The sequence below is a fragment of the Castor canadensis genome, chromosome 6 (genome assembly GCF_047511655.1).
Source record: "Castor canadensis chromosome 6, mCasCan1.hap1v2, whole genome shotgun sequence".
Lineage (NCBI taxonomy): Eukaryota > Metazoa > Chordata > Mammalia > Rodentia > Castoridae > Castor > Castor canadensis.
In genome coordinates, this window is record NC_133391.1 from 41626814 (window position 1) to 41640340 (window position 13527).

Sequence of the window (13527 nt, forward strand, 5' to 3'; positions counted from 1 at the left end):
ACTGTTAGAAATTTATCTTTGAGGAGAACCTCTCCCACCTGTGACTCTGAGTCCACCGTGGTATGCTTTCTGATAGGTTGTTGCTGTAAAGTAAAGTTGTTATTTTACACTGACACCTGACACTCTAGAGAGCAAATCTCTGAACTGTTCTGGGCCTCAGTTTCCTCACTTGAAGAATGAGGGATCTGGTTTAGGTTAAACTATGTTTTTCTACTATGAGCTGGCTGAAGTGATATTAATGCCACTTATCTTCTTTACCATTTTTTAATTTTTTTTTTAGTAATGCTGGGGAATTGAACCCAGGGCTTTGCACATGCTGGGCAGACATTCTCCCATTGAGCTACTTCCTCAGCCCCAAATATTATTATTATTATTTTTTTTACTTTGGCTGTACTGGGCTTGAACTCAGGACTTTCTGCTTGTAAAGCAGCACTCTACTGCTTGAGCCATATAATCATTTCCAAACTGAGTGGCCTGGGCCAGAACCCATTGCTTTTATAATGAGAGAAATTTGTATGGGGGACCTCAGTTTACTTTTTTTTTTTTTAACTTTCATAGAAAAGGTCTAATTGGAGTATGGAATTGTAATTTAAGGAACCCTGTGAAGGCCACTTCTCTTGGTCACCCAAGGCATAACTGAGGCCAGGCCTCAGTACAAAGCTTCCAACATCCACCAGCCAGAAGACTGGAAGATGCAGGTCCCATCTAGAAAGAACAAAACGTTAGGATCCTGTCTTTTAGCTAACAGCAGGTAGCCTCTTTAACAAAGGCTACCTTTTTAACAAAGAAATCATTTGTAAAGTTAGAGAAGGGCATTCAGAGGGCATTTCAGGCCAATAACAGTGCCATATGGGACAACTAGTGTTAATATTTGGAGGGAAAAATTATGTTGAGGCCAAAGGTATAGAAAATTCTAAATGAGAAGTTTAGAGACCACAGTAATGTCTATTTAGTTATTTCTGGAACTATAACCTTGAGCTAATAATTGACTTACAAGGGTCTGATGCCCTGAGGTGTGAGGTGGGGCTAGGAGCAGGACTTGTGCAAGGTGCCACTCCCTCCACACACACCTGGGACAAGTGACCCTGACTGCCTAGGCCTGATTCTGCAGCCTGTCGCCCCTCCCCCCTTCCCAGGTACTCTGCACGTGTTTATTCTAGGGGAAGTGGCGGCAGGCCACAGCCATTGCCACGTGTGGCTGGCGGCCCAGGATGTACTGGGTCCTCTCTATGGATTTTCTTAGCTATGGCAGGCATTTTTGCTGTGTCCAGAAGCCGGCATCCTGTGCATAGGTGCACCTGTTTGCTTTCCCTCCTCCCCTTGTGGGGGTGGAGTTAGAGTGTAAGCATGGCAGCTGCAGGTTTTTGCAAGCGCTTTTGTAAAGCAGCTGATTTAAAGTTATGTTAGACTGAGAGGCCTGGCAAACTAGTTGGAATAGCTTAAGTCATAAGGTACCATACTACAGGTTTTTCATGGGAGGCAGGGTCCCAGTAAGCCCACGGAGGGGAAGGCAGACAGAAACAGAGGACACATGGTGAGACCATCAAGGAGGCAGAAAAGGTAAGCTGACATCTTAGGTAAGGGAGGGGAAGGCAGAGCCTGGAGGCATGACACACGCTTTAGGGATTAGCCATCACCTGTGCCTCCAGGTTGCTCCCATTGATTGGTACTTGCAGGCTTTCAGCAAAACGAAACCTCTACTCTCCTTCACGGAATAAAGCATGAGCTCTCCCAGAGCTGGAACCACCTTGAGGTCAGAATTGGCAAGGAGTGGCTTGCTTAACTCCATGATGGGGACAGTTTTTCAGGAAGATAGGAGGAGATAGGTATGGTAAACAGTGCAAGAAGTCTGTTTACATGGGGAAGGAGGAGGTTTGGAGAGGAATTGGTTGATTTAGAAACTGGTTTACATGCTGATAGAATCTGCGCAGGGGAACAGAAAGTACAGAGGGAGGGTTTGAAGTCAGAGAGCCGGATTTAGATGGAGGTATGAAAAGGCTTGGACATAATGGAATCTCTCCCCATTGTCCCGATCGCTCACAGTAGTTATATGTCCCATAAAAGGTTGGGATTTAAAGACCCGAAAAGGGGCCAGTGATTTTGGTTGTCTAAAGGATAAGTGGGCCAGATTTGAGTGCAAAAGTGGATTAAATTTTTTGGTTTTATGTCTGGGGTCAAACCCAAGGTGTCTAAATTATTGAGAAGGCATCTCAATGGGGAGTCAGAGGGTAAAGAGGATGTAGAGGCACTCATTGTATGGGGCCTGGTCCCGTAATGGAGAAGGAGGATATTATGTACTGTGGAGCATCCTCGCGCAGCACAAATACCTGACAACAGCACAAGGCCCATGAGAATCAATCGTCATTGAGTTCTAGTGGCATGCTGGGCCAAATGGCCGAGGGCTGTGGGTCACCTGGGCCCAGGCTTTTTGAGGAGGGGTCTCTGAGACCCATGACAAAATGGATCCAAGCCCGACAACTGAGGGAATCCCTCTACCACCTGAGCTACGCAGAGATAGCCAAACGGGGAGTGCTTGAAAATCCCGGAGACACTGAAGGGGGAGACCACAAAGGGAGCCTGAGAAGGGTATGTGGACTCACCAAAGAATGTCTGGTGTTGGATGCAAGCAGGGTGATCGGGAGGATGAGTCCTGGCCAGTCACGTCCTCAGGGTGGTTGAGGTGAGTTGGAATGGGGGTCCCACCAGGATTAGTGGGGAGCCCCCATCCGAGTCATGGTACCAAGTGTTGGACATGTAGGCCCCAAAAGTGACCACGTGGAGAAGAGTGATCTGGCCAAGAGATTCTTTGTTGCCAGGTGGGAGAGGGAGAGAGTCAAGAGAGAGAAGCAAGAGGGGCAAGGGCTTAAATACCTCTCAGTGAGACTCAGCATGATCTGATTGGTTAGGATCTTATAGTTCATGCTGATTGGAGGTTGGGGCAGAAGGAGGATTCAAGCTAGACTTGAGGCAGGACCGTGGCCCTGGAAAACAGAAGCTTAAGGGTGCAGTAAAAACTGAAACCTATCGGTGCCATTATTGCCAACATTTTTCCTATTTACTAGCTTGCCTCATCAAGATATGAAGTCTTGTAGGCTACCAAGAGGACTTTGACTCTATTTTGAGTCACGTGGGGAGCCATGACAGGGTTTTGAGCAGAGGAGTAACAAGATCAAGTGATGTTTAAATGGTGCTCTGTTGAGAATACATTGTGAGGAGGGAAAGCTCAGTTGTTGACTTGTGTTTAAAAGGTCTGTTGAGACTGTTGTTTAAAACGTTTACTTCAGTGGCTTCTGCTAGGTAGTAGCAGTGGAAATGGGAAGAAGTGCTTGGATTTTTAATGTTTTGAAGGTAGAGTTAACTAGAGCTCCTGATTGTGGCTTGAGAGAGAACAGAAGGCATGAAGATGACTCATAGATTTTTTGGCTTGAATGACTGAAAGGATGGACTGGTGATACCATCAGGAGTTAATTGGTGGTAATGTTTGTTAACCACAGTGGAGTACCTGCAGAGATGGATATCAGAAATTATGCTGGGTATTAATACAGTTTGGGTATTCTTGCTCTGAAGTACTTGGGACCAGCAGTTTTTCAGGTTTTGGAGGTTTTTAAAAAATTTTTTTTATTTTGCACAGACTTCCAATAGTTAAGCATCTCTAATCTAAATGTCTAAAATCAGAAATGCTCCAAAATCTGAAACTTGAGCATTGTGTTGATACTAAAAAGTTTTGGATTTTTCTTTTTTCTTTTTGGTGATACAAAGGGTCTTGAGTTTGCTAGGCAAGCTCTCTACCACTTGAGCCACGCTTTCAACCTTTTTTTTTTTTGCTTTTAATTCATTTTTCAATAAGGTCTCACGCTTTTGCCTGGGTTAATTTCCAACTGGGAGACTACTACTCCCTTTGGTTCCTACATAGATGGGTTATAGGCATGTATCACTGTTGGTGGCAGGGTGGAATCTGTGATCAGACTTGTTAGGTTCAAACTATTTAATGAAGCAAGGATAGATGAGAAAGAAAATGAACGACCTCAACAGACTGGACGGGCCTTTATTAAAAGCTAGAGGGGGCACCAAATACACCCCGATGAATCCGAAAGCAAGTGGCGCACAGTTGTGGTAAAGTGCAGTCCTTAAGTAGGGAGGGAGGAGGGAAAAAAATGTCACTGGGTAGCTGGTTCCAAGAAGGGAGAACAGGTGTCTGGGTGGGTGAAATACGTCATGTTTCAAGTCATGCAGCAGTTCAGGGAAGGAGAAGAATTTTGAGGTAACCTCAAGGCAGGGTTATTTGTTCAAGTCTTTTGTAATCTTCCATCAAGACAAATTCCTTATGTCCCACCAGGAAGAATTAGTGGCAGAATATGTGTGTGTCAATGGAGTTTATTAAAAGTTAAGGAAATACAAAAAGGGGCATGGTTGGAGCCCAGGTGGAGTCTGGAGGCTGAGAGAACCTGCTTCTCTTCTCCAGGTGCATTTAAAACCTACACTAACCAATGGGAAGGGAAAAACCAGGTGATTCCCATCCAATAATCTGTGAGTGGGGAGGGGCCTGGGCAGTTCAGGACCAGGTGAGGGCATTCCTGAGCCAGAACTGTTGTTTATCATTTTAATCACATGTCATTACCTAGTTCCATTGACCTTTGAGTCAGGGGGAGGAGGTGGGTGGACTCCCATATACACCTATGTTAATTCTCAGGTAGGGGGTGCATGAGGGAGGAAGTTCCATTCTTTCTAATTTATTTTAATTAAAATGGAGCTCTTAAGGAAAATCAGGGAGGGATCTTGGTCTCAAACTTTCCCTATTTCTAATCTACCTCACCACCCATGCCTGGTTTGGTTTTGAGTTAGAGGTTTGCTAATATTTTGCGTGGGTTGGCCTTAGACACTATCTTCCTGTCTCTGTCTCCTGAGTAGATGGGATTAGAGGCCAGCCACCATGCCAGTCAAGACTATTCTTTTAAGAAAAGATACCTCAGTTAGATTGCAGTTATATTTTCTGTTTTTCTTGAACAGCTCTTCCTGCTTAGGCATAAGAAATAAGTTAGCCAGACTTAATTTATGCAGTAATCCTAGCTACTTGGGTGGCTGTGATTAGGGGATCATGGCTTGAGGCTAGCCAAGGCAAATAATTTGAGAGATCACCATCTCCAAAGTAACCAGAGCAAAATGGACTGGAGGGATGGCTCAAGCAGTAGAGCACCTGCTTTGTAAGCCTGAAGCCTTGAGTTCGAGCCTCATTTTCACCTCCCCCCCCCAAATGAATAAGTTATGTGAAAGGCATAACCAAAGTCTTGTATTACAATCCCTTCCATTATGTTTAAACATTGTTCGATGGAGTATTTGTCTCTGTAATTTCTCTGTTTATTGGGACTACTAGAGGCTGCCTCAGCATTTTTTGTAAGTACCGACAGATTAATTCAGAGACATTCACAGAATCTGACAAGAGAATGGCCTGAAGTAGTCTTGTTAATGGTGCTGGTGCAGTCTGATCAGAAGGCTTCCACATTCTTTGTGTTCTGTGGGAAGAAGCCATTGCAAGACACGTGGGTATAAATGGAGTTTATTAAAAGTTAGGAAAAGAAAATACAAAGGGGAACATGGGGGGGCCCAGGTGGCATGAGGAGGCCAAGAGAGCATGTTTCTGTACTTCTGGTGCTTTTAAAACCTATGATAACCAATGGGGAAGGGAGAACAAGGAGATTCCCATCTAATAATCAATAAGTGGGAAGGGGCCTGGGTGGTTCTGGCAGGTGAGGCTGGTTCCTGAGCCAAAGCATGGTTGATCTAAGATGTAATATTTTTCTGAGTCTTGAACTTTCCCTGATTTAGCCTGCCTCAGTCTGGTAACTTCAAAGTGACCCTTGAAGATCCTAATATCCTTTCTTTCTATCCTGAACACAATTAAAATTTGCGTTAAAAAAGAGAGCTATGTTTTTCTGACATTTTCTAACCCTAAACTGCCCAGGACACTTACTTGTTCAGTAGTCTCATCCTTTTCTTTCTATCTGTAACCCCACCAGAAATTTTCATCATGGGTAGTACAGGTTGTTGTTACTCTGGGGGAGGATGCTGTGGAGACATATTGCCAACACAAATGCTTTCAGTAGCTTTGTGCAGTGTAGGTTGGTTGTGATGATCTTTATTTGTCCTTTTAAAAAGGGATCTGATTACATGCCATCAACCTGCTGATGGGCTGTAGTGTCCACTGTTGTAGTAACTGGTGTAGTAACTAAATTTTAATTATCTAGGTGTTTAAAGTCAGGGACCCTCCAACACCTGCATGGTTGAATTAGCTGGAATGCTGTCTAGATTCCCTGATCCACAGGAAAGGTTTTGGCATAGAGAAGGGGGCCAGATAGTCACAGAGGTTGGGATCATTATCTTCTGCATACAGTGATGCCTGACCTTTCCTTTCAGATGAGGAGAGTGAGAAGGGCACTGACTCTTCTGCTTCTCTTTTGTTAGGAGATGCACAGGAGGTTTGAGAATGCTCCTGATTCTGCCAAAACAAAAGCTCTTCAAACTGTTATTGAGATGAAGGTAAGTGAGACTCTAAGAATCTTATGAATCGCCTTTCACTTTTGAATGGTAACACACTTTTGAATTTTAGAAGATACTGGGAATAGTATTTAAGACATTTGGGAGATTTAGAGGAAATTGTGAGACTTAATGAAAATTACTGTTAAAAGAATTTTAAATTTCAGCTGGGTACCATAGTTCATGTCTGTAATCCCTAGCTACTTGGGAGGCAGAGATTGGTAGGATTGCCTTGGTAAAAAGTTCCTAGAGACCCCATCTCAATCAGTAAAAGCTGGTCATGGTAGGTACATCTGTCACCCCAGCTTAAGTGGGAAGCATAAATAGGAGGATCAGGGTCCAAGCAGCCCAGGCATAAACATAAGTCCCTATCTCAAAAATAACCAAAGCAGAAAGGGCTGGATGCAGTGCCAGGCCCTGAGTTCAAACCCTACTACTGCCAAAAGGAGAAAAAAAAAAAGAATTTTAAATTTTATTTCCTTGAAGTAGAAGAGGGACTGTTAGAGAAGAGGAAGATTGGGGCAGGGGAAAGGGATAAGAGAGGATCATATTAGATAAATGTGATCACAGTATGTTATATGTGCATATGAAGATGTCACAGTGAAACCCATTATTTTATCAGTTAACAAGTTTCAGAACCATAGTTGTTGTTTGAAGTAAAAACTGTGTTCTACGGAAAAAATAACCAACTCAACTCGTAACTTAAGACAGTGCACAAGTACTGTTTCTGAGGACAACTATCACACTGCAGTATGCAGCAAAGATGTCTCATGCTTGCTTCTCAAGTTCTCTCACAAAATACTAAAATGATTGTGTACTTGAGATTTTTTTCAAAGTAGTACTTTTTTACTGCTTAATCAAGAACTTTTTTTTTTGTCAACACTGAGGTTTGAACTCAGGGCCTTGAACTTGCTAGGCAGAAATGCTTTCACTTGAGCCACACCCCCAGCCCTTTTTGCATTAGTTATTTTTCAGATAGGGTCTTGTGTTTTTTTGCCCTGAGACCTCCATCCTCCTACTTACACCTTCCACCTAGCTGGAATTATGGGCATGAATCACCATGCCCAACTGGTTTGTTGAAGCACCTCAATAATTTTTTGCCTGAGCTGGTCTTGAATGACCATCCTCCCAATCTCTGTATATGCTTGCCCTTAAGGACATTCTTTTGAAACTTTTATTTCTTATTTTTCTTCTCTACAAGTGCCTGATCCTGAAGAATATCATAACTCCTAGTGCTAAGGCACTAATTGTTTCACCAGTTGCTTTTATACCTTTAGAGCAAATGTCAACACAATGAAACCATCAAATGATACCATATATTACTGTGGAAATAGTTTTGATCTTGTGAAAGGGTCCAAATGATCCTTAGGTTTCTAGAGACCATGTTTTGAGAAACTGCTTTAAATGAAAGAGTAGTTAGATATCTCTAGGCTTCATAGTGTGGTCATAAAGAGCTTGCTTTCTGAGTTAAACTGCCTGGATTCAAAATCTCACTGTACTTAATCAGTTTGAGCAAGTTCCCTAACTTCTTTATGCCCTATTTCTCTTTTTTGTGGTTACTGGGGTTTGAACTCAGGGTCTTGTGCTTGCTAGGCAGGTGCTCTAACACTTGAGCCATACCCTTTTAGCTTTAGTTTTTTTTGAGGTAGGATCTCTCAGGTTTTTTTTTGGCCTGGACTAGTCCTTCCTTCTTCCCTCTGTTAATTAATTACAGTGAAGCCAGATCCACTAATGGGAGTTCGGTAACTAGTTCCATGCTACCCTGCAACTCAGTATGTATCCCAAGCTGGCTTCAAACTCCTAGTCCTCCTGCCTCTGCCTTTGGAGTGCTAGGATTATAGGTGTGTATCACCATGCCTGGCTTCATGTTCTTACGAAGGTTCTTATAGAGACCTATTCCCTGCCCTGGTTACTTTTTTCATATCCCCTAAGAAGCTTGACATTGTGTTTTATATTATGGGCCCTTCATTTTGTATTTTTCACTGCAACAAGAATACTTTCTTGTATTCTTACTGGTATATAAATAATTTTATTTAAATAGTTGCTCCTCAAGTACAGTTATGAGAACTGTTCTCTTAATTTGGATGATTTCCTCTTCAAGCTTCATTTATATTGTGTGTATCTTTATTCTCAATGGGGAAAGGAACTCTATTGAACGAATTCTAAATTAGTGGATTCTGGGTTCTGTGTAGTTAGATAATTAGCAGTCTTGAATATACTCCTGTAAGGGCCTTTAGAATGAAGGTTTAATTGCATGGTTTTACCTTATTCACATTCACCACGGGCATATTTGTGCATGTTCTTTCCTGATCCCTGTTGACACCTAAGAATAAAACATGAAGTATACCTGTATCCACGGAATTGTTTTTTTGCTTGTCTTTGACAAAACAGGTATGTATAATCATAATAATTGGCAGTGTATCTATTTGTACTTTTGCTAACCTTCTGCTAAGAAATGAGTCTGGTGGTCCAGATGGGCCAAGTGGATGTTATGTTGAGGTCATGACTGAAATAACTGAGCTGCTGAGGAGTACAAAACTAGTGTGGGTCAGCAGGAAGCTCCAAAACAGCCTTGGGGGAGCAGGAAAAAAGGTGATGGGCGGACAATGAAAAAGCCCAGGAATCTTCAGGGTGGTTCAGTCCTCTCTTCTCTTTCCTTTCTTATTTCCTCCCTCCATTCTTCCCTCCCTCCCTCCCTCTCTTCTTCCCATCCTCCCTTTCATCTTTTCCTCTCTGCCTCCTCTTCCTTTGCTTCTCCCTCTACCAATCTCATTTTTTCCTTTAGCAGTGGAGGAGCAGGGAAGAATTACTGTACTGCTGTAGGATTAGAGTTTCCCTGGGTAGATACAGCAGAATGATAAATAAATTGAGGGGGTGATAACTTAACCATGACCTGTGTGAGGAGCTGCTGAACCTGACTGGGAGCGATGGGGAATGAGAAATAAAGACACACAAAACTGGTGTTGGGAGAGCTGCATGTTCCTGGTGGGATACGTGAGCGCCTACCTGAGCCAGACTGTTTATTTTATAGGCCAATACAAGGAAATGAATCAGGTAAAAATCAGGCTTCAACAATTCTTTGATCTTAGGTAAAAGGAATGGGGTCTGGTGCGCTAATTTTCCTAAGGCTATAGAAGCTTAATTATAACACATCTGTTCTGGAAACTGACAAGGCACACAGGACACCTTATCTATAGGTATTGATTAATCTGGCATCAGGGAGTTTCCTAACAGTTCTGGTACTTTATCTAGTTTTGCATCAGGGAGCCTGTATGTGGTCACAACAGGTTGTTTTCTTCAAGGGAGATTTGGGAACAAAGATCAAGACAGCAGGTGCTGGGAAGAATGAGAGTGGGAGAGACTCTCCTATTCTTCTACCATGAAGAGACTTTACAAGCTCTATCATTTCCCAGTCCAAGGTCCATGTCTAGTCTCCAACAATAACTAAGTAGTTTGGCTGATCAGTCCTGGAATGTACTCTGGAAAGGAGAAGATTTAATTATGCTGACAGGTTGAGAAGAAATGTAAAAGTTAAGGCAAACGGAGTTGTCTATGAAGTTGAAGAACAGAAATAATCAGAGTGAGGTGGGTTAGGCCTGGGAAGAGAGTCCTGGGTGACTCGTTCAGTTGGATAGTTGAAATAGACTGAACTGGAAGATAAAGTCACTGCAATTGAGGATCTCAAGGAATTCTGACATTGAAATCCTAGGGTGATGGCAATAATGGAGACTGAAGGGAAGATTATGAATTGATGCCAAAGACTTCATAAAATGGCAGGAGGGTTTAAGAAGTCCGTAGATGGCAGCAATGTGGAGGGAAGACTGAAAGGATTGTGAACTTTACTACAGGGGAACATAACTGAGGAGTTAAAGGAATGCCAGCCTTTCTCCCTGCCCCTTTGTGGTATTAGAGCACTATTGGAGAGAGTTCAGAGAAATTATATTATCTGGGAAAGCCAAAGGGGCAGGGAGACAGCCTTTGAAAGTTGAGGACTTAGGGGAATTTAACAAGGAGTAGAGGATTTCAGTAGGCTCAGTGGGACTGGTTGATCACTGATGGGGCTGTCAGGGCTGGGGAAGTAAGACACAATGGAACTTAGTTATTGCACATAGGATTGCCAAACCTGGTTGGAAGAACTATCCTCAAATAAACTCAGCCTTGGAACCAGTTGAGTTGATGCTACATCTGGTTAAAAGTATTAAATGTTAATTTTCTAGCCTGATTTCAGTTGCTTGGTAGATCTTTTCTTGGGTAGTCTGGGCCTGCCCCATGCAGGCATGGGAAGAAGCTTTTGTGGTATATGATTTGGTGATGAAAGTGCTGATTTACTCAAGATCTACTTCTGTTAGTGTTGTGAGTAGGAGAGAAGGTGGATAAGGTCTTTTGCAAGGACCTTGTAGAGGCTCTGTTCAGTTTGGGTCTGCCATAGGATGTGCAGAGCTGGAGTTGTCTCATACAGAGTTGAGTTGTGCTAGAAGTAGACTTCTCTGTTTTAGCTGGTCCCCTTTCACTGCCCTTGGCTAAAGGCAGGGGAGAATTTGATATTTCACTTTCTTTTATTCGTATGCATATGCCTAATGTTTCAGTCCTCCTTAAGAGATTGTATACTGATACTTGCAGGAAAATTTATACTAATCTTAAAAGTGAACTTCAGACATCACAAAGCACTCTTCTGGGTCTGGAGATGTTATGAAGCTGACTGATTTTAAATGACTAAATCACAATCCTGGTTTAAGTTTAAAATGTCTCTGTATTAATTTAACATGTTTATTTTTTAATAAAGTAAAAGTTTAATCTGAGTAGATTTCTGAAAGAAAATTTTTGCTGTGATTTTTTTTTTAAAGGTGTGGTTATCAGTGAGAAATGGATACAGTCCCCTTCCTCGCCTCTCTGAACCTGCAGATAGCTAGTTAGTTGTGGTTGTCTAATGGCAGATACTTAAATTCTTTTATCTTTGTACTTTAGGATTATGATAGCAAGGAAAGTTGACCAAGAAATCAGTGCAGTAAAGATGAAAAGAAAGTCCAAAATTGCTTCTTCAAAGAATGTTTCATCTAAAATTCACTTAATTTATATTCTTAATGTCTCTGAAGTAGGTAAATAAGCATGTGCAACTATAGACATGAAATGCTCATTCCATGTATGAGTTTTCTTGTAATTTATGATGTCCCTAAGTAATCTGAGGATAAATTAGGTGCTGTTACAAAGAAAATCAAGAAATTGAACATAGAAGGCTTTAGTACTGGAAGGTGGTATTTGTGGTAATGATAACGAGTTGCAAGAACAGCAGTATTTAATTTTTTTTTTTTTGAGACAGAGATTTCCTCAGGTGATTTTCCTGCCTGAGTCTCCTGAATATCTGGGACTAAAACATGCCACTGAACTCAGAGTTTTTTTTAGAAATTATGAAATATTTCAAATATATAGGCATGTAGAGAACATTATAAAGATTAACTTAGTATAATTATTCATTCCATTGTTTTTCTGCAATGAAACATTAAGAAATTTTTATTACATACTTAACTACACACATTATTGTACAAATCTTTGACATCTTCTTTCTCTTTCTCCCTCCTTTGGGGCAGAAATATGCCCTCTGGGGCCCTTAAGTAAAATAGTGAAATATTAGAATTGGAAAAGGGTTTACTGTTAATAACACAGTTTTTTAAATCAAAAATTTATTGACCATTAAGTGCAAAGAAACTTTAACCATTTTTCCACTGCTTCCACTTCTTTGGTTAATTATCTCAAGTGTGGTCCAAAGGGTCCAGAACTGGAGGAAAGAATGGAGGAAAAACCACATTGTATAGATGTGAGTCTTCTGCCCTGTGTTATACAGGATGTACTATGCTAGGCAGCAATTTTTCTGTGTATTTATTTATCTCTATGAATTTTGAACATTTTGAAAGACCTGGTTAGTCAACCTCTCTGAGTTTTTGTGAATAATTTAATGTGTACTTCTATTGTTCATAGGATTCCAAAATTTCCTCCATGGAGCGTGGGCTCCGAGACCTTGAAGAGGAAATTCAGATGCTGAAATCGAATGGGGCTTTGAGTACTGAGGAACGGGAAGAAGAGATGAAGCAGATGGAGGTGTATCGGAGCCATTCTAAATTTATGAAAAATAAGGTAATTGTGTATGATGCTTTAGTTTTTAGAAGTTTGAAACCTCTTAGTTATGATAAAGATCTGCTTCACTGTTTATCAAGACTTTAGGGAAATATTTTTTCAAATGGAACTTTCCCAGAATTAGTCAGAATTGCTGATGCCATACAATTATTACAAGGTTTTATTTAAAAGAAGATTGCTTGCACTAGACTAAATATGTATTGTCACAGTTTAACTTTTTACTTCTATTAGTACTTTTGAGTTGATTTAATAGAATTATATCAAGACAAGTTTTTTTTTTTTTTTTCCCACTATCTGTAATATCCAGTCTCTACCTCTTGGGAAATATTTTAACCCTGAGAGGGTTAAAATAACCCAGAATGGATTAAGTGAAATAAGGTTTCCTGTTTAACTACAGTTCCATGAAGGAAAGCCCTTTGCTCTGTCCCTTGGGGAAGATCCATTTTGCTGCCCATGTGTGCTTTAGGAGATGTACAATGGGATAGTTACCTCTGAGAGCTTTAGGTTTTAACATGAGTCATTTAGTTTATTATGATGGTCAGTTTATAAGTTTTGTTGTGGTTTAATTAAAAATCATAATTATATTGATAAAATTTTACCACCCAAATAAATATTAGTTAACAGTATTTTCCAAATGTATGTCCCTACTATATTCTTTAATTGTCAGATCTGAAAACTGAAACATTCCCAGTAGTATAAAGGGATGACAGATACAGTTGTGTCTCCTTCCCCCATTTCTGGCATCTTGTTTTTATATGCTGTATCTGGCATATGTCTATTGAATATTCCTGTATTATTTTGAGAATCTGTTATCCATGACTTATGCTAATTTCATAACTTAAAAATTCATATGCCCAATTTTTTGGT

General features: G+C 41.0%; 1 protein-coding gene across 10 annotated transcripts in view; it reads left to right on the forward strand.

Moving 5' to 3' along the window:
• Erc1 (ELKS/RAB6-interacting/CAST family member 1) overlaps nt 1-13527 on the forward strand; it is a 442275-nt gene that overhangs the window by 107426 nt on the left and 321322 nt on the right. For all 10 annotated transcript variants that reach the window (XM_074076350.1, XM_074076353.1, XM_074076356.1 and 7 more), the window contains exons 4-5: nt 6460-6534; nt 12505-12660. In XM_074076350.1, coding sequence (XP_073932451.1) covers nt 6460-6534; nt 12505-12660 — 231 coding nt within the window. The remainder of the gene's footprint in view (nt 1-6459; nt 6535-12504; nt 12661-13527) is intronic.